Source organism: Setaria viridis, chromosome 8, assembly GCF_005286985.2.
Source record: "Setaria viridis chromosome 8, Setaria_viridis_v4.0, whole genome shotgun sequence".
NCBI lineage: Eukaryota > Viridiplantae > Streptophyta > Magnoliopsida > Poales > Poaceae > Setaria > Setaria viridis.
Window position 1 is genome coordinate 38,960,878 of NC_048270.2, and position 27,974 is coordinate 38,988,851.

General features: G+C 42.6%; 2 protein-coding genes and 2 long non-coding RNA genes across 5 annotated transcripts; 1 reads left to right on the top strand and 3 right to left on the bottom strand.

Annotated features, from left to right (window-relative positions):
* Positions 1–6,054: 6,054 nt before the first annotated feature.
* Positions 6,055–9,373, bottom strand: LOC117866889 (uncharacterized). 2 transcript variants are annotated; one of them, XR_011899088.1, is made up of 3 exons: positions 8,987–9,111; positions 8,734–8,898; positions 6,055–6,920 (listed from the first exon to the last, which is right to left on the bottom strand). It is a non-coding gene; the product is annotated as an uncharacterized lncRNA (long non-coding RNA). The 2 variants fall into 2 exon arrangements; XR_011899087.1 differs by having other exon boundaries at positions 8,734–9,373.
* Positions 9,374–9,507: 134 nt separating this feature from the next.
* LOC117866890 (uncharacterized) lies at positions 9,508–10,535 on the top strand. Its single transcript, XR_004643031.2, has 2 exons — positions 9,508–10,067; positions 10,154–10,535. It is a non-coding gene; the product is annotated as an uncharacterized lncRNA (long non-coding RNA).
* A 4,579-nt stretch (positions 10,536–15,114) lies between these two features.
* Positions 15,115–18,268, bottom strand: LOC117866883 (uncharacterized). Its single transcript, XM_034751179.2, has 2 exons — positions 17,858–18,268; positions 15,115–16,592 (listed from the first exon to the last, which is right to left on the bottom strand). The coding sequence occupies exons 1-2, from the start codon at positions 18,085–18,087 to the stop codon at positions 16,094–16,096; spliced, it is 729 nt and encodes a 242-aa protein (XP_034607070.1). The 5' UTR covers positions 18,088–18,268; the 3' UTR covers positions 15,115–16,093.
* Positions 18,269–24,514: 6,246 nt separating this feature from the next.
* On the bottom strand, positions 24,515–27,962 carry LOC117866243 (retrovirus-related Pol polyprotein from transposon RE2). Its single transcript, XM_034750403.2, has 2 exons — positions 27,684–27,962; positions 24,515–25,239 (listed from the first exon to the last, which is right to left on the bottom strand). The coding sequence occupies exons 1-2, from the start codon at positions 27,818–27,820 to the stop codon at positions 24,729–24,731; spliced, it is 648 nt and encodes a 215-aa protein (XP_034606294.1). The 5' UTR covers positions 27,821–27,962; the 3' UTR covers positions 24,515–24,728.
* Between the last annotated feature and the right edge of the window lie 12 nt (positions 27,963–27,974).

Sequence of the window (27,974 nt, forward strand, 5' to 3'; positions counted from 1 at the left end):
CTGAAGCTTTATATGCTCAGATGTACAGACACTGAGTAAGACACTGAGGATAGATCCCTGGTCTAAGCATACACACGAACTAATTTTCTTTAAGGCACGCATGAACTAAATTCAGAGGAGCACAAATAGTTAAATGGGGTGAGAGTGCACAGTACGCTGAAGTCGCTGGCGAGACGGGGAAAGGCGCCGCCATCTTCTGAGAATTTGGGAGCGGCCGGAAGAAGTTGTTAGGGTTCGGAACAGATAATTATAAAAACGGACGGCTCTCGAAGTACCATCCTACTAGTGCTATGCTGCACACACCCCAAGCGGGCTCACCTTTTCTATTCTCGGGACTCAAACCCTGCTAGTGCCATTTGCCCCTGTCGTTTTCAAGTTTCCAGATGGCCTTCCATGAGAAGCTTATCGGAATTTGAGGGAAGATGAGATGTGGACGACTCCATGCTGACAGAAAAGGTTCTCGAGAAACCGGAATTAGCCACCTATTGAGGAGCAGAGACACGTTCGCAGTTTTCTTTGACTGGTAAATTAAATAAAGATGGAAAAATATATGAAATTACACTACTGTGCGTATACTAAGCATTGTGTGTATAATAAGCTAGTCCATCGATCCATATGGATAATATCTGATTTTTACCCGGTTGTGACTGACTTCGGTTATGGATCACTCTATCAGCTCCTAGCATATTCATAGTTCTCCATTTTTGCATTAGCTAGCTACGCCAACTCTTGTTGCCGCCTGTTTGTGCTGAAATGATGAATCCAAAAATTGGGTTCACAATTTCAACCCCATCTGATACAATTTGCATCAATATTTTGTTCCACCACATGTTAACCTGAAACTCTAACACTTGTTTTACCTCTTATCCTATACCATTTCTTTGGATTTATTAAGAATATTATATTCTAGTCCTAAATTGCACTCTGAAAGGGTTCATCACAAACGGCTAGTAACCTCTCCCATCTTAAACGTACCTTACGCCTAAGAATGTGGGTCTACGATGATTAGGGGTAGGGAGGGGGGGCGCAAGTTTGGTAAGGCCCACAACAATTATACACAATGGCATATAGAAACATATACGACTCGGCTATAGAAATATATACGACTCGGCTAGAGGACATATAACAAAGTAATCAACATGTATTTTGCCAAACAAAAAAAGGTTAATTGTTTACTAATTAGCTCCAAAAGTAGGAGAATAAAATAAGATATTATATGTTTGCAAACACAAAAGAATTACATCTCTATTAACGTGAATTTAGCTTAAGAGGGACAACTTAAATTATAAGATTTGATGGTTTTCGTCAGAACTTGTCTTTGCTGTCAGTTTATTTTTAATATAAAACATAATGTAATTTAGTAGAAAGCCATCTCCCATTTTGTTCCTACGAGATTAGAGGAGCAATGCCAAAGTGGACGGTGGTGGCCAGAGAGAGCTTGGACGGCTTACTTTTCTTCAATTAACGATGGACAAAAGCTTTGTTTTGGTTGGACTTTGCCACTTGGGCTGGGCTTATTCTCAGCTTAGGCCTTTATAAGTGCATCGTTGGTTGCTTAAGTATGTGATTAGCAGGTAATTTTATGGCACAAGTAGAAAACTGACTTTCGATCCTTAACAAAAATCTCGGAATAAATTGGACCCGCTAAGACTAAAGAGGCTTAATCCCAGGTCTAAATTTTGTAGTATGTGGATACCCATTTAGTCCCGAGACTAAAGGGCCACCTTTAGTCCCGATTGGTGTTACAAACTGGGTCTAAAGGGCCCCCCATGGGGTAACTACAAAAGGATAGCATCCCCCTACTCAGTCAAATGTACTGTGTAGGTGAGATGATAAGGAAGGATCGTGCGAGACTTCAGGTCGTGGGTTCGAATCACAGGCACCGTGCACACACGCAGGGGCCAGGCCCTTGAGCCCCCCCCCCCCCCCCCCCCCCCCCCCCCCCCCCCCCCCCATCTAGACCATCTAGACAACCAGTACTCATACTTAGTGGACAACACATATACTCAATTGTCTTTGACGGATCTTTATTGTGCAGGCATAAATTTGAAGGTTTTGACCACGTTGGGATTTTGAATACAGTAGGAAAACATATGATGGTGGCCACCGTCTTCTTTTGAGGCCTAGGCCCATGCGGCTGCACAGGAAGCGAGCAAAGCAGCGGACAAGGCTCAGACTCGCGCCATCTTGGAGAGCAACCTCCTAGCACACCACCCCTTTCTAGAATGGCCTGGATCGCTAGGGAAGCAGCGATGAAGGTGCGGCTAGGGCCATTTCGGTGACTCCAGCACTGCTCACATTCTTCTCTGACGTAAGCGCTGGCATAGTTATGAACGAATTTCTCTTTGTCCCCATAGACTCATCATTCTGCTAAATAAGTAGGCTCTTATGTGGAATTGATTGATTTTAGATTATCTGGACTTGTTTTTGTGCACTTGATTAATCTTATGTTTCGAACTTGTTTATATGTGTTGTTGAATCCTCACCTAATCTTAGGTTATGTGGACTTAATTATGTGTCATTGATCCTTGTTTAATCTTAAGTTTTGTGGACTAGGTTATACTAGACATCTTAACAAAAAGGGACAAAGTAGATGCTCAAATCAATGGAGATGATGGTTTATCTATTTTACAATATGTTGATGACACAATACCTTTTATGGACCACGACCTAGAGAAAGCTCATAACATGAAGGTATTGGGGAGGCCCATGAAGCTATTCGAGCAACTATCGGGGTTTAAAATAAATTTCCATAAGAGCGAGGTATTCTGCTTTGGAGAGGCCCATGATACAATGGTCAATATACAGAACTGTTTGGCTGCAACCAAGGAGATTTTCCTCTAAAGTATTTCTCCCACTGCAAGCAAGGCACGTGGAAATAAACGGATGATGACATTGAAATGCAAAATAAATGCATTAAATGTAACCTACAAATTAAATTCCGATTATACCACAGTGGTTCTCATGATGAAATCCTTAAAAAATACCCTTGAGTAATTTAAGATGATATTTTTGAAAGAACATTTATTTACAATGGGGATCATTTTTTAAATATGAAAACATATGTTTCTATTTCACGGGAAATTGTTTCAGGTTTAAGATAAAATTATTTCGACAAAAAAGTGAGAATTGTTTTAAAAGGAAAATGCTACAGGTTCAACTAGAACAAAAAATTATTCACTAGAATAAAACGTTGTTACCTAGAATAAATGATGCAAACTCAGAGAATAAAAGAAAAAATTGTACAACTGTGAGCAGACTTATTGAACTGGTTGTACAAGTGAAAGAAAATACATTTAGAGCCAACGAACAACAAGGGCCAGGACAACATTGTACATATTTTTGATATCTTCATAATTGCAATATGTGATCTACGGAATCTGAGAAATGGCAAAAATTTTGACAGTGCAAGGACAACAATTGGACTTTGGACCTCAGAACAACAGTTTCACAATGGCTAGAATCACATTTGTAATTTAGATTCCCCCTTCCCCTATACCCCCTTTTTCTGTAAGTGTTTCCAACTTTGTACATATCCCTTTTGGAATGAAATGCTATGGGGAACTCCCCCACATTTTTAAACGTAAAAACAAAAAGGGCCAGGACAACTAGATTGTATTGTTTGCATGTAAAAAAAATATAGTTGGGCTCATAACCCTTGGCCATCGATTGGGAGGATTACAGTATTTCCGCTCTTCCTTTGAGTCAGGCTCCTCCCACTTCTCTCTCACAATCTTCTCTCCTGGCGCTTGCCACCCCTTCAGAAGCTCTCTCGCTTACGGCGGCTGCACCGGATCTGCAGGAAGCATTTACAGTAGGTTTCTTCCGGCCAAGCACCCCTGCTTGCTCCATCTGAAACCATTTTTTGCTGTTCCATGCAGTTCCGCCAATCAATGAGATTCATCACAAAATCCTTGCATTACCCTTCAAATTGATCCTTTAGTGATGTTCTCCACCTCCTAGAGAATTCGTATTGGTGGTCTCCGCAACCCCATGTTGATGGCAATTAACGCGCCAATTTGTTAACTGCAAGCGCACGGATCATTGTAGTTTTTTTCTTAGAGTATTCCATCCAATATTTATCAATCAGTAGATCGGCAGCAAACTAACTAGGGTTTTCTATCTAACTCAATGGATCTAGTTCTAACATGAAGCATAGATTGCATATGAAGGGCAACCTTTATGTCAAGATAAATCATGAGAACATAGGTTAATCGCATCCACAGATAAGATAACACCACCAGGGGCACAAAGAACCTATCATCTTCTAGTTGTAGTTCTAGCTAATAAGCAAGCACATTATGCATCTCATCCAAAGCAATCTTTAAACTACTCCCTCCGGTCAACCTCCCGGAAACCCCCACCTTACATGAAGGTAGACCCTGTCACGATCCCCCCTATTGGCGTAGGCAGTTTAAGGGCACGAACACTGGTGAACATGTCTAGCTATCAAGAAGGATCTACATACTAGATGTAATTGCCATGATTACATAAAGCATGCTATGTAGTCTAAACATGTATTAGAATAAGGAATAAGCATATTCATGATAGATAGAAGAGCATAAAAAGAGGCATCGAGTCTCTAACAGATCGGATGATATGAAGAACAATGCTCATATAATAGATGTATTTAGATGATCATCTCCAAGTACATACCATTGATGATCACAACTAGCTCCTGAACTCCACCATGGCACAACCGCATAGGGAGGCCATGGCGGCTAGGGTCGGCCTAAGCCATCTCCTAGACAACTTCGAAGACTTGTGGCGGCCGTCAGCTCCCTCTAGTGAATACCCTAGGTTTCGTCAAGTTTTGATGGATTGATTCTCCATTGAGGGAACCTAGGGAGTCGTATTTATACCCTTGGGGAGCCTTGGGGAGTGCTCCACTTTCCCTTGCACGAGCTCCTTGCTTGGGAGTTAAGCAAACTTGATTTCCATAAAATCTGACTTGCCCAGAATTTCCTTTTACATAGCCTTTCCTTCCTAATGTCATATCTCCCATGTACGGACTCCAAATAGGACAAATCCAGTACCTAAATTATGTAGCACGAAAATATCTCCAACATTTGTATTTATTGCTTTCCCTGAAAATGAAACTAAGGTCTCCAAAATAGCATCGCAAGATAATCTATCTGATTTTGGACTTCTCTACGCAGTATATATTTTTGGGGCCATATCTTCTAGCTCCATAATCAAAATTATACTTTCCGTATATTAAAATTGAAGCCCTCGATGGTGGCTACAACTTTGGTAGTTAAACTTTCTTCATTAAAGATCATTTATTTCTCCGAATCTGCATCGAAAGATCAAGCTGTTTTGGGCTATGATAATATCTCTAGGGTTGACTTGATCTCGTGGATAACTTTCCAAAACTCCAATTTCTTCATGCTTAAGTCTCCTTAGCCCGACATTCATTGAATGTGGATACCTAAGGATCATGGGTTAGGCTATGAAAGCACAAATGGCCCATTAGGATATCCATGGGCTTCCTCAACTAGGCTCGATTCCTTTAAGCTTGTGCCTCTAGTTAGGCTTTGTGCAAATCATCCAATTTTGTTGTATTTCGTGTCATTTTGCAATATGATCCAAAATACAAAACACATATGAATATGGGGTTATTTTAGATGTTAAGTGGCAAGTTAGTATAAGAATATGCATGAAAATATTATTCAAATGGCACTAAAAATGTGTTAATAATGAGCGTACCTCGCCGCGGCCTAGCTCAGTGGAGCGCTCATGGCTGACGAGTTCAGTTGCGCAGTAAAAATCCACGTATTTTGGCGGTAACCTTTGTTGTCTGAAAAGCCATTCTTTTTGAAAGACCGTTTCTTTATCTCAGGCATCTCTCTTCAAGCAAACAGCAAAGCTAATTAACGTGGTGCCTGAACGGGGAAAAATCAATTTTGATTCTCAGGATGATTTTAGGAAGCTGTTTTCCTTAGGAACCAAGCTGAGTTTATTGGTCAGCTAAACAGGTTTAGGAACCAGACCGCGATCAATCTTAGCTCTCCATCGCTGATCTGACTGCTGACAATGAGTGCTCACAGAATATTTTCTGACCAATAAACTGGCATTATTATTGATATATAAAGGGTCCATGTTTTCAGCCCTTTCGTACAAGTATACCATACATAAACTACTAGACCAATTGAAGCAAGGGCCTAGTTGGAAAAGAGGCATTAATTTGCAAATCCCCAAGAGTATTTAATACAAACTGGAACCAAAACATGGCAATTTCAAGGCGATATAGATCTCCCTCTTCCAAAAAGGCCCACAAATGCGTAGTATATTAAGGTAAAAAAGTTTCTCTGCTGCAACATACTCATTGTTGCGCCTGCATTGCAAGGTATATGGGTTATATTGCTCATAATAACCCGTGTTGTTGTCGCGGTGAAGAGCTCAGGGGTAGCAGGGCAAGCATGCTACCACAACCTGAGTGCTGCCTCAACTGTTTCGTAGTCGGGTAAGCAGCTGCGGTCAAGAGGAATCCGCAGGTAGTCCACCATGTACAATCCATCCAAAAGAGTGGCTTTGCCGACCACCTCGCCACCGAGCCTCTCCTTCACCAAGCACCCGTGCATGGAAAACAGGACGTCGTAATCCATGGCATCAAGCAGTGCAACAGACACGACGTTCACACCGAGACCGGGCACATACCGGACGTCTGGGAGAGTGAGATTGCGGCGGTGGCTTATGGATCCACGTGCCACTATATTCATATCATAAGCGTTGCCCACCTTGAGGGTGTCGTTGAAATTGACGAGGCTTCCTTGGTCAAAGAGCTGCACGTTCCCGGTCAGATGATGAGAAGCTCCCGAGTTGATGCTGAAAGCATCTTTTGGATAGTAGGGTGTGCTTGTCGCCATCAGATTACTAGTACTAGCATTGATCTGCATTGTGGCAGCAAGGGCTCTGCACTGTGCACACAAGAACAAGCATTAACTGATCAGTACTCTGACAACATGTAGTAGTACTTGTTCAACACAAGATGCACACACTGGTAGAAAAACCGTTGGAGAGCCGCATAGGGCTCGAAAATCCAACCAGGACTAACGAATCGGGACTAAAGGTCCCGGTCTTTAGTCTTTAGTCCCGGTTCTCTCACCCGGGGACTAAAGCCTTTAGTCCAGGTTTGTAACACCAATAGGGACTAAAGGATCACCACGGACTACGAAATTTAGACTCGGGACTAAAGCCTCTTTAGTTTCGGGTCCAATTTAGTTTGAGATGTTTGTTAAGGATCGAAAGTTATTTCTGACATAATACAGATCAAGGTAAGCGGAAGTATTTAGGTAAACAGATGGAAACCCAAGAGCTTAGTTAGCAGCAGTGCAAATAGAAAGTTAGAGACAGCTAGCAGTTAAATCAGCAATGTTGCAAATTGACTAGGGAACCAATTTTGAGGATAATCTTGAAACCAACCCAAACTAACAAGCATGGATCAGATATCCTACGGCCATGTAGCCCAAACGGCAACAAGGATAACAGTTTTATAAAGCACTTTACTATGAAACTGTCTAACGAAAATTCTAAGATACTATATGATCAGTTTACCATTAACCACTGGGTGTCGACAAAGAGTGTAGTCATATTCTAATTTCACAAGAAACAGTCACATATTAAACAAAAGTTGATTCTTCCTTTCACAAAATAAGAAATAGTTTACATCTCATAGCATCAAAGCATTTCTGTACAAGTAAAATATTTTACATTTGATAGCATCAAAGCATTTCAGTACAAGTAGATGTTGCTTAGATTGCTCTTTTCTAGGAGATGCATGCACCAGTAGGAGGATCAGGATGTATAGATCCATGGTCTGGCCAGTATACACTCATATATAAATTTGCATGCACAAATCACTCACTACAGCATGATCCAGCTGTACTGGGTCGGTTTTGTCAGGCCTATCGCTTGGAGAAGAAAACAAATTGCAAATAGGTAAACAGATGGAAACCTAAATGCTCAATTGAGAAGCACTTGACAGCAGTGTAACAGAATTTGCTTAATTAGTTTCCGCAACAATAGAAAACAGCGGCCAAATCAACAATGTTCAACTACGGAACCATTTTTCTGGGTGTAATATTGAAACCAACCCAGGACATAGGACATGCTTTGCAGCCCAACCAACAAATCCTTATGATCAGTGATCCTGCAAGAACATGAGCCAAGCAACCTAGAAGAGCAACAATAGAAATAGTTTTATGCCCTTCGATCCACTATGAACTCCATATGAAACTGTATAGGAAACAGCAAACATACTGATACTTGATCAGTTTAGCATCAATTCATATTAGTCAATTGACATGTATAGTGACCTACTTTTACTTTTGACCACCAACTGGCCATTGACAAAGAGCGCAATCATATTGTAATCTCGCGAAGACAATCAAATATTGAATATAATTATCCCTTTCTTTCACAAAGTGAGAAATAATAAATGTCCACTGCATATCACAATATTATATAATAGATCGAATCCTTTCCTATGAGATGCACAGGAGTAGGAGGATCAGAAGGTAGATCCATGGTCTGGAATACACTGGAGTAAATCCGTATGCAAAATTCACTCACTAATTAAATTTAAGCAAAGTCTAGCAAACTAGGTGGAATTTCCACTGGGCCTATCATAGCAGTAGTAAGGGGATTAATTCTCCATGGAAGAAAGCACAAGAGGAGCGAAGCTAAGACAAACCAGTGAGGAGGGAAGATTTGTTGGTGGCTCTTGTTTACCTGGTGGCCTGTGCTGTGGATCAAGGGCCAGTGGTCTCTTCCTCTGTGCCTGGAGCTGCTGGCCTCTTGAAACCGCGACGCGTTTTGGGTCAGCAGGACGCCATGAACATCAACCAACGGGTGTTTCATGTGTTAGGTGCTGCCATCTTCTGGATCGCACGGCCCCTGGTGAAGATCGGATCAAGAGAGCTGTCAATGGAGGGAAGTTGAAGCTCTCATCAGACTTGCTGCTGCAATCTATCTTCTAACTTGCCTGTTGTGGAAGCTACTGGAAGGACACGAGCTCTGGATGGGAGGGGATGATTGGTCTGAGGTAGTGGTGGTTGAGAGGAGAGGAGGAAGAAGAGAATGCGGCGAATGCTAAAAAAATTGGTGTTGGGAAGGGTTTACACGCTATTTGGTGACCCCGCCTGTCAGTTCGCTGGTAACATTTCTTTTCATTTTCTTTCTGCCTAAAAAACGCCCATCTTTGGTCTCGGGCCTCCTCTTGAAAGATCTTCATGTCTAAAAACCCAACAACCATGTAAATGATGTTAGCAAGGTTAAGTTAAATGTTTTCTCAGTGGCCATCATTTTTGCTTGTCCAAAGAGCTAGGTAATACTTCTTGTCTAAAAGATGAGATAGGCTGGTGAGAGTAGCAAAATAGAGCTAGATCAGCATCAAGCTCTTTATTGTAATATCAAAAACCAATCTATTAGGGTCCGTTTGTTTCGTTGGAATTGGGTGGAATTGGAATTAGTTTTCAAGATTGGCATGTTTGGCTCCACTCGAAATTGGAAACAATCTTTCCTCGGGTTCCCACCATCCGAATCTTTAGCCTGCCCAACATTCCGACCCAAAAAAATAGAAATCGTTTCTTCCGACTCGCCTCTCCCTGTGCCGCCGTACCCCGACTCCATGAGCGGATCCCCTCTTCCTCTTCCTGCTGCCTCCTCCAGCGCCGCCACCTCTCGCGCCATGGCCCCCTCCTCCGCCGTCGGGGATAGGGCGCCGACAGCGGCGGCACCGCTGCTAGTGCGGGAGGAAGGGAGCCCGGGAGCTAGACGCGGCAGCGGCAGGGCGACATTGGCATAGACGCTAGCCCTATCCCCGACGGCGCCGCTGCTACCGGTAGCGCATCTGGAGAGCGGCGAGCGCGACACCGTGCGCTGCTGACGCAGCCGCGGCGGACACGCTCCCTCTTCTCCATCCAAGCAAGTGTCCTCTTTTCTCCCTCCTGCACGCATCGGAGGGGAGGGCCTCCTCTTACTGTCCAACCGTGTGGATCGGGAGGACCTCGCCGCTGGGGATCACATCTACTCATGGTGGGCCGCCTACCTCTACGCCCACTACGGTAATCATGCCTGCCTCCTTTCCAATCGCCTCTGCTGCTACTGCTTGAGGGATCTGATGGTGTTCCGGCCAATCCTCCACCACCAGGGATCTAAGTTGGGGACGAGATGGTCATCCATTTCACCAGAGCTGCCGGCCACAAGATTGGCACGGGCACCTTCTTGGATTCCTTCCTCTTCAGCTCCTCCACCTCGTCGGCGGCGGCAGGGATCCTCCCTGCCAGTGCCAGTGATGTGGCCACCTGACGACGGAGTCGTCATGTCCTGCCTCGACTGCTTCTTGCACGGCGGCGGCCTCTACCTCTTCCACTACGCCGTTTCGCCGGCCTTGTTCCTCGCTAAGGCACGCGGAGGATATCTGATAAAGTTGCTTTCAGGATGCTTGTATTTGTACTGACATTGCATGCATATATACTTTCTTGGTACATTCAAATAAGAAAATTCAATTGAATCAAATTCTACGGAATTCATTTTCTATAGAATCTAATTGCTAGAATATGATTCATGGAATGAGTTTCAATTCTAGGGAAACAAACAGGGCTTAAAGAATCATGCAAATTCTTAGGTCCATCCCCAGCAAGGGTGTGGATGCTCCATTCAAAGCAAGCTGTGCCCGAGGGAGATAAACCAGAAGCATGCATGCCGTCAGTTATCTGATGATGCACCCAATGCATTTTCCATTGCATTGGGCATCCTGCACAGCACGGCACGAGTAGTACACCAAACTGATATCCTATATTGCCGTGCTGTCAATAAAGGGTTCAATTTGTTCATGTCATTTACCCCAAAAGTCGTGCAATGTATAGTAATAGATGGTCCACAACAATCATATATTCTTATCTGAGGAACATCAGAAATGATTTAAAGCAGATGTCAGGTTCCAAAAATGTCTTTCCAAAAGGCCACATCAAAATTTGTTAAAAATCACTGGTTTAAACAAAGTTGTATCTAAGAGTTTTGGAAATACTAAACATCATGGAAACCAGATCTTCAAATTAAATGCGGTTCCCATGCCCAGTGTACATTCGGTACAGTAACATGAAAAAGCTTATTATATAAACCCTGAGAAAACAGAGAAACCCCAGGACCAGAAGATTGTGCGACTGTTTTTTCTTTGGCCATTCATCTTCTTGTGCAAAAGCTGACGAAAAAGTTCGAGTGTTGCCGGGGTAGCGTCCTTCACCACCAGCCATCGGATGAGATTTAGCAGTTCTCAGCCAATTTCCTGGAAGGATCTCGCGGCACGGTGGGCCAAATGCTCATGTGTCATGAGTCATGATAACTATTGGACATGCATGCCATCGATTGATTTATTTATCTGAACTGGATACGTGCCATAGTTATCTGGCAGGTATTTGCAGTGTGCCAAGTAGATGGCCTTTTTTCTTCTCCGCTAAGCATTTGGTCTTTGTCCCATCTGCTAACTGGAAGATTCCATTGTATTTTATCACGGTATAGCCAACAAGCTGATTTTGCTCTCTCAATGACACTTCGAAGCTCAGCTATGCTTTTGGTTAGACAAATGGATGGGGACCATGGAATGGTTCAGAGATGGCGGCCAGACGAGGGAATATACCACGAATCAGAGGCGGGGAGCGAGATCCAGGCTGCCACATCAAGTCCCAGTGGAGAAAATTGGGGCAATTCATTTTCATTTTTGATATCGTATTTCTGGTCATTTTATGCAACTGTTACCTCATGGAAGAACCGTACAGAAGGTGTACCAGCCGGCCATGAATTTGTTCAAAGTATATAGGGATTATTCAATCAATATGGTCTCAGCTGCATTCGATCGATCAATACCTCCGATCAGGTTGCATCATCAGGCACCATTTCATTATTTTTATCATTCTGCTGATTTGCGAGAAACATCTGTTTTCATATCACAGTTCTCAAAGTACGGCACTGGATCCTCATCCCGGCCCCTATCTAGCATGTATATTTTAATGTTGAGAAGGGTGATGGAATGGAACTAGCCACTCCAGATGAGTGTGGCCAGTGACCCAAAGGTCCACGATCAGTAGGTGCTGCACGGCACGGCAAGGCATGCATGGACACGGTGTCGCTGCATCAGCCTGGTGAGTCAAGCTCCATTTGTACATGTGTAGCGTTTGCGTAAATGCATATTCGCCATTAATTGGTATATTACATATTTCTTGGTTACATGCGAATTTTAATGATACTCAGACAAATGTTGGCAACGTTGTTAATTAACCAGATTGAACTTTCAACAGTTCAGCTAGGTAAGTACCAATATTATATTGCTGCGCATAAAACACAAACAGATGAATCTTATTCACAGTAGCATGCCACTAGATGAGCTTAGTTTAATGCAGTACTAATTTCTTTTACTTGAGAATAATAACTGCTTACAGGGAATGTCAAATAATGTAGCAACTGTATCCTATAATAGTTTTCGATGTAGTATCTATATAGATAGTACAACAGAAAACCTACCTAGTGAATTATTAGCTAGAAGTATAACATGCTCCACAAATTTAATATTAGTCAACATGTGATGAGGAGTTAAAAATTACATTAATTGGTTTGTCTCTTTGGAGCTGACTAGATATTTAATTGCTAATTAGTAGCTCTTGTCTCTCATCTCTTCTTCTCTTCTCCAAATCCGCGCGTAGGCAAATGAGCTAATTAATCAAACTACTATGATTATACGGAGTATGTAGCTAACTGATGAGGTGAATTGTTGGAGATGTGCCCTAAGCATCAACTAATCAAACCCGGATAAAACTTCCAGTTCTAGAACATCAACACTGAATTTCTTACCTTGGAGTAATATGACCTATTGCAGTTAGTTATCACCAGTAAATCACATGACCACGTATGCCGTACCAACCCAAATCGTGTGAAAACGACCTACTTTTCCAGACGGATTTGGCAATGACAATAAGCAGCTAGCTACAACTTGTAGGAGCAGTAACAATGGTGAGAATTCATCCATGGTGTCATGAAGGGATTCCTGTGGTTCATAACACTAGGCAAAGTCAAGGTCTCGCCTCTCGAGACAGTTGACAGCTGAGGCTGAGAATCAGTCAAGGACCACTACCTTTTTTGCTTTATGACTAGACTTGCCTGATGTGACCGCCGATTCGTCCACAAATTCAAACAACAATCATGTGATGTCGTGATGTTTTGTACGCTGCAAATTTAAGGAAAATAATACAATCACACGGCAACTCAAAATGCATATTACTTTCAGCGGGATAAAATATCACAAATGTGTTAATCTGAACTTTCATTTCTTGTGAGCTCAACGATTTCTTTGGTCCCGATGCAATGCACAACAGGCTGGGGCTTATATGTGTCTCTAGCTAGAAGAACTCTAAAAACATTGTCACAATACCTTAAAAAACATTGTCACAATAATCTTGATGTATGCTTGTAGTAAAATCGATTGTTTAAAACAGTATTCTGATTACATAAACTGTAAGATTATGTTTATAGTACAACTTGTATGCAAATCCCTAAAAGAAATGTCTTCTTTCATACAAGATAAAATTTTTCAGGTGCATCGATCTCTCTAAAAGCCTCAAATACTACATGCATGCGGGACCGTGGCTGGCCAGTTCGACAGTGGACAGGGAGCGGGAGGCACTAGGCAACAAGTGAAATTAAAGAAGCAATTCAAATAAAACTGAGTGTCATGTGGAATCCGTGGGCCGCGAACAACACGATCGAGGAAGAAGTTGATGGGAAGAAATGGTTGTTTTTTATTTGCAACGGACTAATGACACTCGATCAGGCAATGCTTTTGGTACCATATGTTTTTGTAGTATATCCGTCACTTTGGTCATGGGGCCACGCCTTCGTGGGACCCACGCGGTTCAAGTTAGCGAGGAACAGAATGATAAAATGATGTGGCATGGCATACATCTCTCGGAGCTAGAGAACAGCGAGCATAATATGACCACTTGCGTCTCCGTGAGGTTTTGTTATGGAACGAGCTAGTAGCCGACATCTCCTCCCTCCTCGACAAATCTGGGAGTCGCATGTGACTGGATAGCAGGGCCGGGGCTATGCCAGGTTTCCCCTTCCAAACTCTTTCATGGCGCTTTGCTCAAAGGGACTAGGAGGACATGGTGCTGGAGAATTCCAATCATATATAATCCTGGTTAATTATGTTAGCAAATGATTCCTACACTATTTCCTTCCTAAGTCATTTTGGTTAAACTGATTGTTTTAGCTGGCTTCAGCACGGGCTATTTTGTGCAAGTCATGAAAATTTTAGTTAAGCTTGCAAAACATGGAATCTTTCAAGGAGGTATTCGATTTATTGGATTTCGAACTAGCTGTAGTAATGGCAAGCAGTTAATCCATATAGCAAAGAAAACAATAATATAATATTTACATTAAAAAGTTTTAATAACAATAATGGATGAAACAACTGGATTAACTATTTCTGTCCCTTTGGTACAGTCAACATTATACTGGGAGTGTCTCCTACGTATTTAAAAGAAAAACAATACACGAAGCACAAAGACGTCGATGAGCGCTTCGGTAACTCAACAAAAAAAATCAAGAGCCGGCAGTGGTTACCCTTGCAACAATGTTTGCTATAGGTCTTTTTTTCCTCTTTTGTTGTGGTATCGTGGTTTGTACCTCTAGACATGTAGTGCTGATCACGAGAAAGAGTTATTGGTAAGTCAAGTAGCTGCCAGGTTTGCCACACAGGCAACGGTTCGCACATTGTGAACCGAATAATAGTCTGCAGCCGAGAGATGTTGGAGATGAATAATAGTCTGCCAGCTAGAGAAAGAGTTATATGAAGCCCTCCTGCTCAAATTCCTGCATAAATTTTTCTCCAAAGTGGATACTCCCTGGGTACATCTTCTCTGGGAAAGCTATTATCAACATGGTAACCTCCCTGGAGGGCGTAGGAAAGGTTCCTTCTGGTGGCGAGACATAGTGAAACTCATTGACTTATACAAGGGGATAGCTTCTGCTAGAGTTTCGGATGGTAGTACAGTTTTGTTCTGGAAGGATACTTGGAACAATCATCTCCTATCCCGTGATCTTCCACAGCTAGCTTCCTTTGCAAAAGATGAAAGAATCACACTCAAGGAGGTTTTACAAGGCCATTTGCTTAATACAGTGCATCTCCCTTTGTCAGCAGAGGCACATGGCCAGTTCGCACAATTACAAGAAATCTTACAACAGATAGACAATCCACAGCCTCAAGATATATGGGTTTACAGCTGGGGTAATCCTATCTTCTCAGCTTCCAAGACATACAAAACCCTCATCGGAGAAAGAGGAGCTCAGCCGATCCACAGTTGGCTATGGAGATCAAAATGTCAAAACAAGCACAAAGTTTTCTTTTGGCTACTTATAAAAGACAGAGTTAATACCAAAGATGTCCTCAGCAGGAGGTCCATGGTTTTGGAATCCACAACTTGTGAAATGTGCATCCTAAAAAACGTGAGACAACAACACATCTCTTCCTGCGATGCAATTTTGCCAAGGCCTGTTGGCGCTCGGTTGGCATCTCTTACCCCTCCACCAGATCGGCCACCTCCATCTTCAATAGTATTCGAAGACAGCTACTTTTACCTTTCTCTATGGAAATCATAATTCTCATGACTTGGAGTATTTGGACAACCAGAAATGATTGGACTTTCAATAATGTGGCTCCGACGATCAGGGACGTCACAAGGAAATTTGTTTCAGAATTTCGTCAGGTAGCTCTTCATAGGGCTAGGACCCATTTGCAGCCCCTGATGTTAGACTGGGTAGACGCTTTGTAACTTGCTGGTTGAACTCCTTTTTTCTCCCCCTCCTTTCTCTGTTTTAGTCTTTTGCTCTTTTTTGCTTTGATTTCGCTTTGTACTTGTTTTACCTATTTTATATAATCAGTTGGGGTCACCCTCCTGTTTCTTCAAAAAAAATAGTCTGCAGTTCTCTTGGACCTATCTTTCTGAGGAGATAACAGATGTTTCATATGACAATCATGTAACCCCGCCCTATTTATTCTGAGAAGTCAGTAGTCCGCTCTTCATCATCATCAGTGCTCTTATGCTGGCCCCTGTGGCGCGGCAGCTGCCCTACCACGGGGGATCAAGAGGTATTCGAGCACGAACACCCCGCCGACTAGGCGGCCACGCCCGACCAGAGAACCACCAGCCCTGGTGTCCGTGACGAAGCACCCATCGCCTGTGAACTGCACAATGTAGTCAAGCTCCGTCAGCTTGGCAACGGAGACGATGTTGGAGATGAGGCCAGGGATGTAGTCGACGTCGTCAAGAGTAATGAAGTTTTCCAGGGACACACGTCCGCGGCCGCGGACCTGAACATCCTTTCCATTGGCTGCACGAACAGACTGGCCGGCTGCTACAGCCACCAGGTCTTTCAGCAAGTAGTACCGTGGTGTGGCATGCACAGCTGCTCCGCTGTCGAGGATGAACTGAAAGTCATTGGGTCCTCTTCCATGAACAAACATAAGGATGCTGCCACGCACCGGCGAGGCGACTTGCTGGGCACCGTCTTCTTCAGCTGGCACATCAAGATTTTCCCTGCGCAAGTGATAAACTGGCCAGTTAATGATTAGATGGATGCATCAGACTCAAAGGTTTTAAATAGCAGGCAAAGACCTTTAGCAGTTGGTATTTCATAGGCTAAGGAAAGGCTATAGCGGGCTATAGCCGTAGCTAACACATGTAGCAGTTTGCAAAATGTGTTCAGAACTTTGGATAGTCAGCACATCAAATCAAACAAAGATATATACATGTCACAAACACAAAAGACCTTCACGTCTTTATTGCACAAAAGGTCTTGTATAAGGTCATTTTGGGCATTTGTGTGACCTATATTAATTTCGACCCGACTAAGCGATAGCCTGTTTTAGCAGCGCTAAAGCACTCTCATTTAGCCGATTTAGCAGGCTAAATCCGGCTATTAGCGGATTGTGTCACTTAGCGCTAAAAGGACCATATCCTAGCGTTGTTCCTTCACAACAGCTATAGCTGGCTATTTAAAACATTGAGCAGACTACAAGGAAGATCTAACCAAACCTAGCAAATGTATGAGCACTGGGGGATCCGAGTCCCCAGAAACTGGGCGTCATCACAATCGATTGACATAAGACATTTCAAGCAAACTTTATCTTATTTTATGCATAAAAAAGAGTACAGGTTCACACTTCAAGTTGCCAATAATACTGACTGCAACGATGCAAACAGAAAGATGGACCCAATTAGTATGTTAAGTGAGGCTAGCTGCTGGCTATTGCTTGTTTGTTATGCTGACTAATTCGACCATATGTTCACCACTAGGAATTGTCTGGTATAGTAAAATGAACTTATTTAGGTTTAGGTTGATTCCAAGCACTTGAAAAAATAGCAAAACTGTATTTAGTTAGAAAATAGTTGGTTGCCGCACTTGTAACGATATTATTGCCCATTCAGACGCCACCTGATCTGACTTTGGGATTTCAGAACTGCGCTACGTACATCGATTCTCTAGAATTACGCTACATGCTTTGAATCATGATCCAGGAAGATGGCACCATATCTAGCATTTGGACCAAATCCTTCTATCAACATATTAATTTACTTAATTTCAAGCTTAAATGTATGACGCCATTTGTGTCTTGACAACAATTTTCAGTTCATGTATGACACTTTTAAGTCTCAATTGGATAAGAATAATTGCTACTCTACCTAAGAGAGCACATGTGATCTGTGCCGTAGATTTTCCCTGACAACGCATAGTATGCAATCGAGGTGCAAAACCTATTTACAATTTTGAGAAATCTAAAATAGAGTAAATCAGCAGTTACCTTGTCTCTTCAAATAAAATAATAGGTGTTGGAACTAAAGGGCAGATGAGAACGCCCCCTCCATGGTGTCCTTGAGCAGTTTTGTCCTCCTGGATCGAGAACTGTGTCACCGCCTCCGAGCAGTCCACCCACGGCGTGCTGATCTGCCAACTGCCCTGCCGCTGGATAGCCAGGTCCTTGGGGAGCATCAGGTTCGTCTTGGCCGAGATGATGGCCGTGTCGCCCGGCATGGCGTGAGCCGAGTGATGGTGGTGGAGGCTGGGGTCGCCTGTTGATGGCGGCTGCAAACACGCACAGGCGCTTGTGCGAGGTGCGTCAAGCGGTCGATGGCAGACGAGGTGGGCTGCAGCGAGAGGGAGAGGATGCAGACCAGAGAGGGAGGGAGGGAGGGAGGGAGGGAGAGAGAGAGAGAGAGAGAGAGAGAGAGAGAGAGAGATTTGGGGGAATTTGGGCTGCTGATAGACTCAACAACCACACTAGTTGGACGCGAACCATACTTAATTCAGACAACTAGTTCGAATTTCTTATTTGTTTTTCCTGTGCAAGGCAAAGGTGGCACGCGTGCATTGGATGCAGATGTACCTCTCTACCGTTGCCCAAGATGATATGTGGCCAAGCATCTTGGTAAGTACTATCGCCCACTATCATATGCCTTCTATCATATGCATATTTAGTTGTAAGAACTGCAATATGCATGGAGCTAGCTTAACCTTTGAGCGGATCCAATCAGAACTAGGAGAACCGAAGAGCTTTAATTTGGGATGCTTAATTGAAAAAAGGCCACATACGAGTTTACATTCTCTATCCCATTACTTTATGTACTAAAACTTGCACTTTAATTTGCTCATTTATCTATTCTAGAATTGTCTTGTGTAGTTCATAGGATTAAAACCTAATTGGGGTAGTGCAAAACGTTTGTGCGGTAGCATAGAAAACCTTAATGGACATCTAAATTAAAAATTGTTTTTTTATGTGCAAAGTTGAGCCTTAGTTTTAAGAACCCTTAGTCCTTTTTGTTTGCGCATCATAGACCCTAATTCACGTGCAATGTGCACATGCTCGTTTCCAACTTGTACTCGAAACAAAAAAGTTGTAGCCTCACTAGATAGAATAATGCCACATAAGGTGCCGGTTTATCACATGTGGTAAGCAAAATCTACAGCAATTACGATGTATCATTGACAGCCGTCTAAAAGAGTAGTCTGCTGGTGAAGTACTCAAGGTGGAAGTCTATATGTGATTATGTGATAATAGCATATCATGACGCTCTAAACCCACAGAAGGGGCTAACTAAGATCTGCTTGCTTGGAGACTTCTGAAACCAGTTAAGGTTCAGCTTCAAACACACACACACACACACTATATATATATGTATGTATGTATGTATGTATGTATGTATGTATGTATGTATGTATGTATGTATGTATATATTTGTGGCGAAAGAGTGGCAGCAAGAACGGCTGACCAGAGGAGGCGGCGTGGCCCTGAATGTGCGTGATGGCTGACTTGGGCCGAAGCTGCTGAGCAAACTGGGCTTACGTGATTCAGTTAAGCCATTACGATAAGAGATCAACACTCCAGCTGGCAGAGCAGGGCAGTAGGCTACTTGCAGCACGATTCCCTCCGGCTCCAATGAGTCCTTTCTTCCTTATTATCTGCTCATGGGCTTGTTCAGCAAATCATCATCACTAGGGAAGATGGCTTGAACAACATATGGGCCATCAAACGACGTGAACGCAATGTGGCCAACATGTGGACCCCATGTCTAATGGTGGCTAATAGCGCAATAGTAAACTCCATCCATCCAATCCTTCCCAATCCCACAAACAAAACAGAAAACTAGGACGAGCCTTGAAAACAGGCGGAATGGGGCCATCGCAACCTACCTCGTTCCCTAACCAAGGACATGCTTAGAGATTCTAAACCTAAAACAAATGTAAAGAATTTTGTCCACGTGCAGAGCATTAGCAACACCACACATTAAAATCAAATTTTGTAGTCAGCTTGCATAAACATAGTACCTCTCTCTTTCACTTTCATCCTTTCTTGGAGTAAAAAGGATTAACCTAGATGTGCATGTTTGAAACACAAAACTTGTAAGCTCACCTAGACCTACTTATATTCATGGGCCACAATAGGATGAAACCGAAACACTAATGGGTTAATGTGTTACAGCAGCAACTAGAGGAAGCTTGTTAATCGTGATCATATCCTTGGTGGACCTCCAATATGGAACGGAGTAGTGATTTGGTGATTGATACCACATGATAAATCATCGCGTTGAGTTTAAGCTACTATGTCTCATCTCCTTATGTTTTCACTAACATTCTTGCAACTTTTATGCCTTCAATTTGCTGGAGTAGATTGATAAGCTCGTTTAGTAGGATTGGCTCTAGATTGCAAACACACTGACTTGAATCCAAATGGAAAACCACACGATGGAAAGAGAGAAGGTACTTGATGCCACCATCAACACCCCTATATGTGACATCCCTTCTCCAGCATCTTACTTCTTGATTTCCTCGCTCATCTCTTCAAGTTTCACATCTATAGGTTCTTCTCCATGCCATGCATACACTACTACAAAAAAAATTTGTAGGAGCGCCCCAATTTTTTTAAAGGCGGGTGAAAAGGTCACCTGCTCCTACAAAACGAGAGGGGTTACTGTAGCATCTGGCTCGCCCCTGGAGAAGCACTTGCAGGGGTGAGCCACGGGGCAACCCATCCATGGAAATGGGGGCTATTTTCAGGGACGGGTGACCCCTGAAAATACACTTTCCAGGGGCCGGTTACAGCATTACCCCCTAGAAATGGCCCTATTTCCAGGGGCGGGTTGCTCCATGGCCCGCCCCTGCAAATGCTTTGCTAGGGGCGGGTCACGGGGTGACCCGCCCTTGGAAATTCTCTGTATCTTATCCTCCTCTGCCAGGCATATCCAGGCGCAGGTGTGGCTGGCCACCTACGGCCACAGAGGACAGTGCTAGGCCACCGTGGTTCGCCCGCAACTGCAGGCTAGCTGCCCACAGCCGCGCACGAGACAGCTAGCCATCTCCGGCCGTGTGACGTGTAGGCGCTAGCTAGCTAGCCGGCGAGTGAGAAATATGTAGATGATGATGAATTGGCCTACTGTTCCTATTGCATGATGACAGAGGTCGATTGGGAAGGTAGTAAAGCACTAAAATAATCATTGCATATACTCTCCAAATCGATTTTTGTCATCTTGCAGGAGAAGGCATTATTCTGATGCACTCATCTTAGCTTTGAAATTTAAATGAAATTATCTGTATCCATGTCCATATATGTCTCCAAAATACTGTATGCGATGCTCTAATAATTTTGTTGTGTATTTGATAAAATTTTGTAGAACAAAATGCCAACACATCGTCATGAATGAATTACATTTCCCAAGAATGTAAGTGTGGTTTTGTAATAGGCTCCGGGATGTGACCACCGCGCCGCCTACCCTCCAGCGCCGCGCCCCCACCGGATCCAGCACCATGAGCCCCTGCCCCACGGGCTTCGCCTGCTGCACCTCCACCGCTGGGCCTCCTCATCACCAGCCGATGGTTAGTTTTTCTTTTTAATTTTGATAATTTTGATTTCAATGCATTAAAGTGAATTTTTTATAATTTCATGAATTATGATGTTTTAAGGTGTAATTATTATTGAATTCTATTGCAATTTTGATTGGATATTTGGGCTAACTATGGCAAGTGGTCGTTCTTTTCGTCGTGGTGGTGGCGGCCGTGGTGGTGGTGGCCGTGCTTGGTCCACCATGGTGGAGGAGGAGCTACCATTGGCTCAACCTCTAGGAATTTTCTTCCCTAATCACGTCATTGACTTGCCTACCGGTGATCAAAGCCATGGAGCAAAACCCAACATAGTAATATCCTTTCCTTCTTGTAATTGGTTTTTTTTACTACACATGAATAATTCTAAATTTACTTACATACAATGTAGCTTATCAACAATATAAGATGGCTCAAAGATGTTGTCGAAGCTCTAGGTGGTACTTCTCCTTTAGTGCAAAACGAGGTTGTTGGTGCTAGAAATTTTACAAGAGTAAAGATCTCTTTTCAAGTACCTATTTGAGGAGTCTAGCTCAATGCGACCAGGACAAGCCATCCCGATGGTATCAATTGCCACATGGGGTCAAGAAGCACCAACTAGGTTGACTTTTGAAAAGTCCGCCATGGAGGATTGCCTACAACAGTTTAAGGATCTTGGATACTTTGGGCCAAACTTCTCATATTTTCGAATAAAGGCGCTCGGGGAGGAAGAAAGCAATGTGACTATGACTACTGAGAGGCTTTGTCAGCTAAACGAACATGACATGGTATGGAACACATCTAATCATTCTTTTATCTTTAGTTATGTTACATTTTTAATATTCACCATGTTATTCTCATCTATTAGGATATCTTTGGTCAAACCATTGCGGAAATGAGCTTTCATGCGATTCTGGCTCAAGTCTTGGATGTGTTGAATTATAGTTACACCGATGGAAACCCAATACGCACCAGAGATTTCAAGCTCCATGCTTATCTCACTTTCTACATGACATATGAGTTTACCTCTCCGTTGTTCAAGATTTATGGAAGTGCATGTGACCGTCCATGCGAAGAGATAGAGAGTGCACTAATTTATGCTCTAGTTTATATTGCTAAAGTTCTAGGCTTTAGGATTGGAGACATAAACTATTTTGTATATCTAAGGAAGGAAGTGGAATATGAAATATGTAGCATGGAGGTACCCTTACCCTTTTCATATGGATTTGAACTTGTTCTCTCTAAGGCCTTAAATATTGATCTAGGAACTTGTGAGACTGGTTGTATATATTTCATTGCATATATAATGTTACGTGAGTGCTGGATCTAAATGGGTTGATACTTGTGAGACTTGAATTTAAATAGGTTGATACATGGGAGAACCACATGTTAAAAATTTGGCATGAAAATGGTACTTTTGGCGGGAACAACATTTCCAGGGGCGGGTCATGCCATCACCCACTCCTAGAAAATAATTTACAGGGGCGGGTCATGATGTCACCTGCTCCTGAAGAAATATGTTTCCATGGGCAGGTCATGGCATCACCCGCCCATGGAAACAGCTTTACAGGGGCGAACAGCTACCCACTCCTGCAAAAAGCTATTTGTAGCTATGAAAAGCAGGAGCAGGTAGCGCACCCGCCCCTGCAAATGCTGTTTTAAGTGCCCCTGAAAACCATTTTTTGTAGTAGTGATAACTTATACAATCTCCAAGTTCTTAGAGCAGAGCATCTGAAGTTTGAAAGAGAAGAATGGTGAGAAGGTGAGGAGAGTGAAAGAGGCATCCACCGTGAGATAAAGAAGTGGAGAGTAGGACTCATTTTTATACAGTGGACTAGAGTTTGGTTATTGGGTCTGAGAGAAAAGAAATAAGTCAAAAACATCACTTCAAAAGCAAGCAACCACTCCTTATACCATCAGCTATGTATTTATTATAGCTATTTCCCTGTTGAAACCAGTACATTAATTAGTATATCACATGGACCGTTATAACAAATAATTCCCTCAGCAATCGGGAGTGGTATCCGATGTGGCAAACAAAAGAAAGAAAGATGTAAGGAACTTGTAGTCGAAGAAGAGCAGTCCCTCTTCATTAGATTACTATTTCGTCACGGTTCATGCGTGTGGATACATGCATCCAAATCCTAGACACTGCCGGAAAGGTGCAAACAAAAAGCAAGACTCCAACTAAACTGACCATATGCCGGCCACTAGGATCTGTGATCCAATTAGAATCAGACACGGCCAGGCCCCGCCAAGCTAACCAAACAATAATGTAAGCAATTAAGCTGTCTTTGCCAATAATCTACACTAGGTCCACCTTGGGAGTTGAAAGCTGCAGCTAGATTGATTCCCAAGATCCACAGGCGTGCACTCCGTCATTGAAAGTTCACGCCCCAATTTGTTACTTTACATGTAAGCAAAAAATCAAGTTTGGGTGCTCCGGCTAAATTCTAAGAGTGTATATTTACTCATTATTTCATGTGTTTCTGCTTTTTTAACTGAAAAGTCGAATAGAATGCATCCCTGAGTGTGCAAACAAATTTAACCCTGAATAGGATTAAAGAGATTAAATTTTACAATAAAAAAATAGAATCATTTATTCCTAGAATAAATCTAGATCATTTATTCCTAGAATAAATCTAGAAAAAATACGAGGACAATATGAGAGCATGTGCTGTTTCAAGGTCTTAAACCTTGCTAGCTAGGCATGTTCCAGCTGATCTACTCTCAGTTTGCAAATATTTAGATATGTGACATATATGTATAACCTAAAAATTACTTGATCACACCATAGCTGGATTATATGCATAGCAGCACTTGATAATTACTTGATCACACCATAGGAGGCTATTCTAGTGAGACATCCATGTTATTGTATGGGGAGGTATACACATACCAGCACTTGTTTCACATGAAATTTGCCTTTTACTTGTTACATATATAAATACATTGCTTATACAGACGGCATCTCAAATAAACGGGAGTGGAAATCGCGAATTAAAAAAGGAAAGAAAAGAAAATCATGGGAGAGGAGATGGAGCCTCGCAACTCCTGACAATAATTCTGACAGCATCATTGGCGCTGGCGGTAAGAGAAATTGATGCCATTTCTGTTAACCATCCGTTACTTTTATTTCAGATATGACACACTTGCGACGCCCATAAGTATGTCCCGGGTTCGGTTACCATTGACGAGGATGCAACCAATAGCATCACAGATACAGCACATGCACACACAGATAAACGACAGGCAGAAATCACAGCACTCGATCAACATCCAGTTATGAACTAACTATGCTCATATCTGCCTGTCAGAGGCTCCTATGGCGCCATTGCTGGGGCCCTGTCCAGTGGAATCTCTAACCGATCGAAATGGTATAACCCCCGAACGAGGCTGGCGTTCCCAACTATCTCGCCGGTCCTGAGGTCCTTGATCAGGCACCCAGCGCGGGAGAACGCCACGCCGTAGTCAAGCTCGATGAGCTTCGACAGGGAGATGACGTTGCAGGAGAGGCCGGGGACGTAGAGGACACCATTCACCCTGAAGTTCTCCATGACCACGGGCCCAAAGCCGCGAACTGCTAGCCCGTGCCCATTGGCGGCAACAATCTCACCACCCTCTTGTACTGGGAACAGCCAGGGAAACAGGTCCCTGTTTCCGGTGGCATGAGTAGTAGCTCCCGAGTCGAGAATGAACTTGGTGGAGAAGACGGGATGATCAGCTATCCTCGGCTCAGTAGTAGCACCTGCGGCGTCACTGATCATGAAAATCTGGAACAGTCTGACGATATGCACCGGCCGGTTACCATCCTCAGTGGCTAAATCATATCCTCTGCACAAAGTAATTAACACACGATCGGTTATATTATTGTGGGGGAACAAGCGGGAAGCAAAACAACCACTAAGGGGTATTTGGATATGAGGTGCTAAACTTTAGCAGGGTCATATCGGATGTTCGGATGCTAATTAGGAGGACTAACATGAGCTAATTACAAAACTAATTACACAGATGGAGTCTAATTCGCGAGACAAATATATTAAGGCAAGTTAATCCATCATTAGCAAATCGTTACTGTAACACCATATTGTCAAATCATGGACTAATTAGGCTTAATAGATTCGTCTCACGAATTAGACTCCATTTGTGCAATTAGTTTTGTAATTAGACTATGTTTAATACTCTTAATTAATATCCAAACATCTAATGTGATAGGTGCTAAAGTCCCCGTGCGGAGGGGAAAAAAGCAAGGAACATTTTATGAACACAGTCCTACAAGAAAATGTCCATATGTGACTTTTGGAGCAAAGCAATGTATTCTATGAGACTTGACTTTGTGCCATACCTCTCCATAAATACTTGTGATTTTCATGTGTTGCACCAAAATATGCTTAATTGAAACTTTAACGCATTCCATGTTTACCAAGTGCTCCCTCCATCGCAAATGTAGGACATTTTTATTATTTTCTATAAGTCAAACCTTTCTAACTTCAGCAAATTTATAGAGGAATACAGCATCTATAGCGTCACTATTTTCACTAAATCCATCTTGAAGTAGGTTTCATTAATGCATTATTTAGCTGTTATTGTAGGTGTCGATCTGTTTCTCTATAGAGATGGTCAAATTTAGAGAAATTTTTCTTAGAACAAAACAAAAACGTACATTTTCATCTGGAAGAAGGAACATTTATGCTAACTTTGACCATTTAGAAGAAATAGGGGTGTACCAAGTAACATTATACCAAATACAGTAAGACCCCAAAGGAATATGCATTTGAATTCATTTTCTTTTGCTTGTTGAATTCATTTTGAGTTACAAATGATTAGTGCAAATCAACCCCTTAATTAACTAAAGTGATGTTGTAATCGTCCCCACCTCAACATTTGAGGTTTCTATATTATGTAGTGATTAGTCTAAAGATTGTGTAGCCTAAACCACTATCAAATGGCATTGAACCATTGTTAAGCCGAGATGTGGGTGATTAGTGCACTGATTTATTTAGTGAAGAGGTTAATTTGCACTAATTGAAACAAAAGGGGTGCAAGTAAAACTTTTGCGAGTTTTCCTTCTTTTTTTTTTGCTACACAATGTATCTAAATGCATTAGGACTCGGAGCTTGTGTGGACCCTAGTAAAATGTGTAATCATTTCATGTGGTTTTGATTAAAACAAGTTTTATGACAGAAGGACCACTCTAATTAAGTCAATTATTGATTTTCCTTAAGAGAATTTTTACAATGATTGGAAAAAAATGAGAGCCATCCATCCAGAGAAATCATGTGGTAGAAAGATAGGAAATATCGAGAGGTACTATACCTAAAGAAAAGTACCAAGAAGTACCAAAAACAGTGGGAGCTGTAGTAATTAATTTGGTTTTTAATTACATTCCTCAGATCAATGGTCATAAAAAATTTAAAGAAAAAAGTACCTGGAAGTACCCACTTGTACTTAACAATCATTGTAACAGATCTCTTTCTTAAATCTTGGATATATAAATTGGGTGTTCCGCAATGTTTCAAATCCAATAATAGTAGGTAAAACCTGGGTGAAACCAGGGATGGTTGTCGGTTTTGCATGTTTTGCTTGGAAAAAGATGGGTACACAACAAGATGGCAATAGAAACTAAATTCCTAAAGAAGTTTGAATTTCATATCTCGGGTTGGGGTTTTGATTCCCGACTAGCAAATTCACCATGTAGTAATATTTCAGAAAACAATTGTCAAACAAATCATGTATGTAGTAGACATTAAGTCAAACAAACCTGGCAGAGGAGAGTAAACCCTTTTGATCCTAATACCCTAGTTCTATCTATTAAAGCTTGTGCGAAGCAAATATAGAGTTTAATTCCCGAGATGCATTGGTAGTTTGAAGCACCAAGTTCTCAATGACAACAAAAATGCATCCCTGGCTCCTACAGAACTTGACTAATTTCTAAAAAAGGGAAATCTAGATATACTAGTAACTGAATTTGCCGAAACAATGCATCCCTGGCTCTTACAGAACTTGTCTAATTTCGGAGCACCCGAAGGGGAACTTCAAATTCACAATTAGAGTGGTTGTTAATAACTGGCTGAACTGCAAGGATGCTGGATTTTACATTGGAAATGGTAGTACCAGGTGAACGGACGCATTACAGATTGCCTTGTCACTGACTAGGAAGGAGTAGGCAGCAAGCTGCTTAGGGTAACGACGTGCGCTTTACCACATGAGTGTCCGCTGTCCATATATATGAGACTTAGTCAAAATTAATCGAGCAAGGGAAGGGATTCGGCTCATACCCTGTCTGGATCACGCCCATGGCGTCGTGTGGAGCATTCACCATGAAGAACGCAACCTTAGGGGACGGTGTCACATCTCCCTGTGCAACGACGGCAGCATCCATGACACCGGCCGGGCGATGAACCGAAGTAGCCATGCTCGCGCGGCGGCTGTGGGAATCAGATCGGAGACGGTGCGGAGGTTACCCTAGTGCTTGGAGCTGAGGAGGATGAGCGCAAGCTCAATTCGTCTTGGAAGACGGCTTGACCCCATACCACCGCAACTACTCCTATACCCTTTTCTCTACCAAA

What these genes read in the sequence shown, in the direction of transcription:
- LOC117866243 (XM_034750403.2), bottom strand. Translation starts at nt 27,820, where the DNA reads ATGGCTACTTCGGTTCATCGCCCGGCCGGTGTCATGGATGCTGCCGTC. An exon ending in ATGGGCGTGATCCAGACAGG is followed by an intron (nt 25,240 to 27,683) that starts GTATGAGCCGAA and finishes TACTTTGTGCAG; the next exon opens with AGGATATGATTTAGCCACTG.
- LOC117866883 (XM_034751179.2), bottom strand. Translation starts at nt 18,087, where the DNA reads ATGCCGGGCGACACGGCCATCATCTCGGCCAAGACGAACCTGATGCTC. An exon ending in ATTTTATTTGAAGAGACAAG is followed by an intron (nt 16,593 to 17,857) that starts GTAACTGCTGAT and finishes TCACTTGCGCAG; the next exon opens with GGAAAATCTTGATGTGCCAG.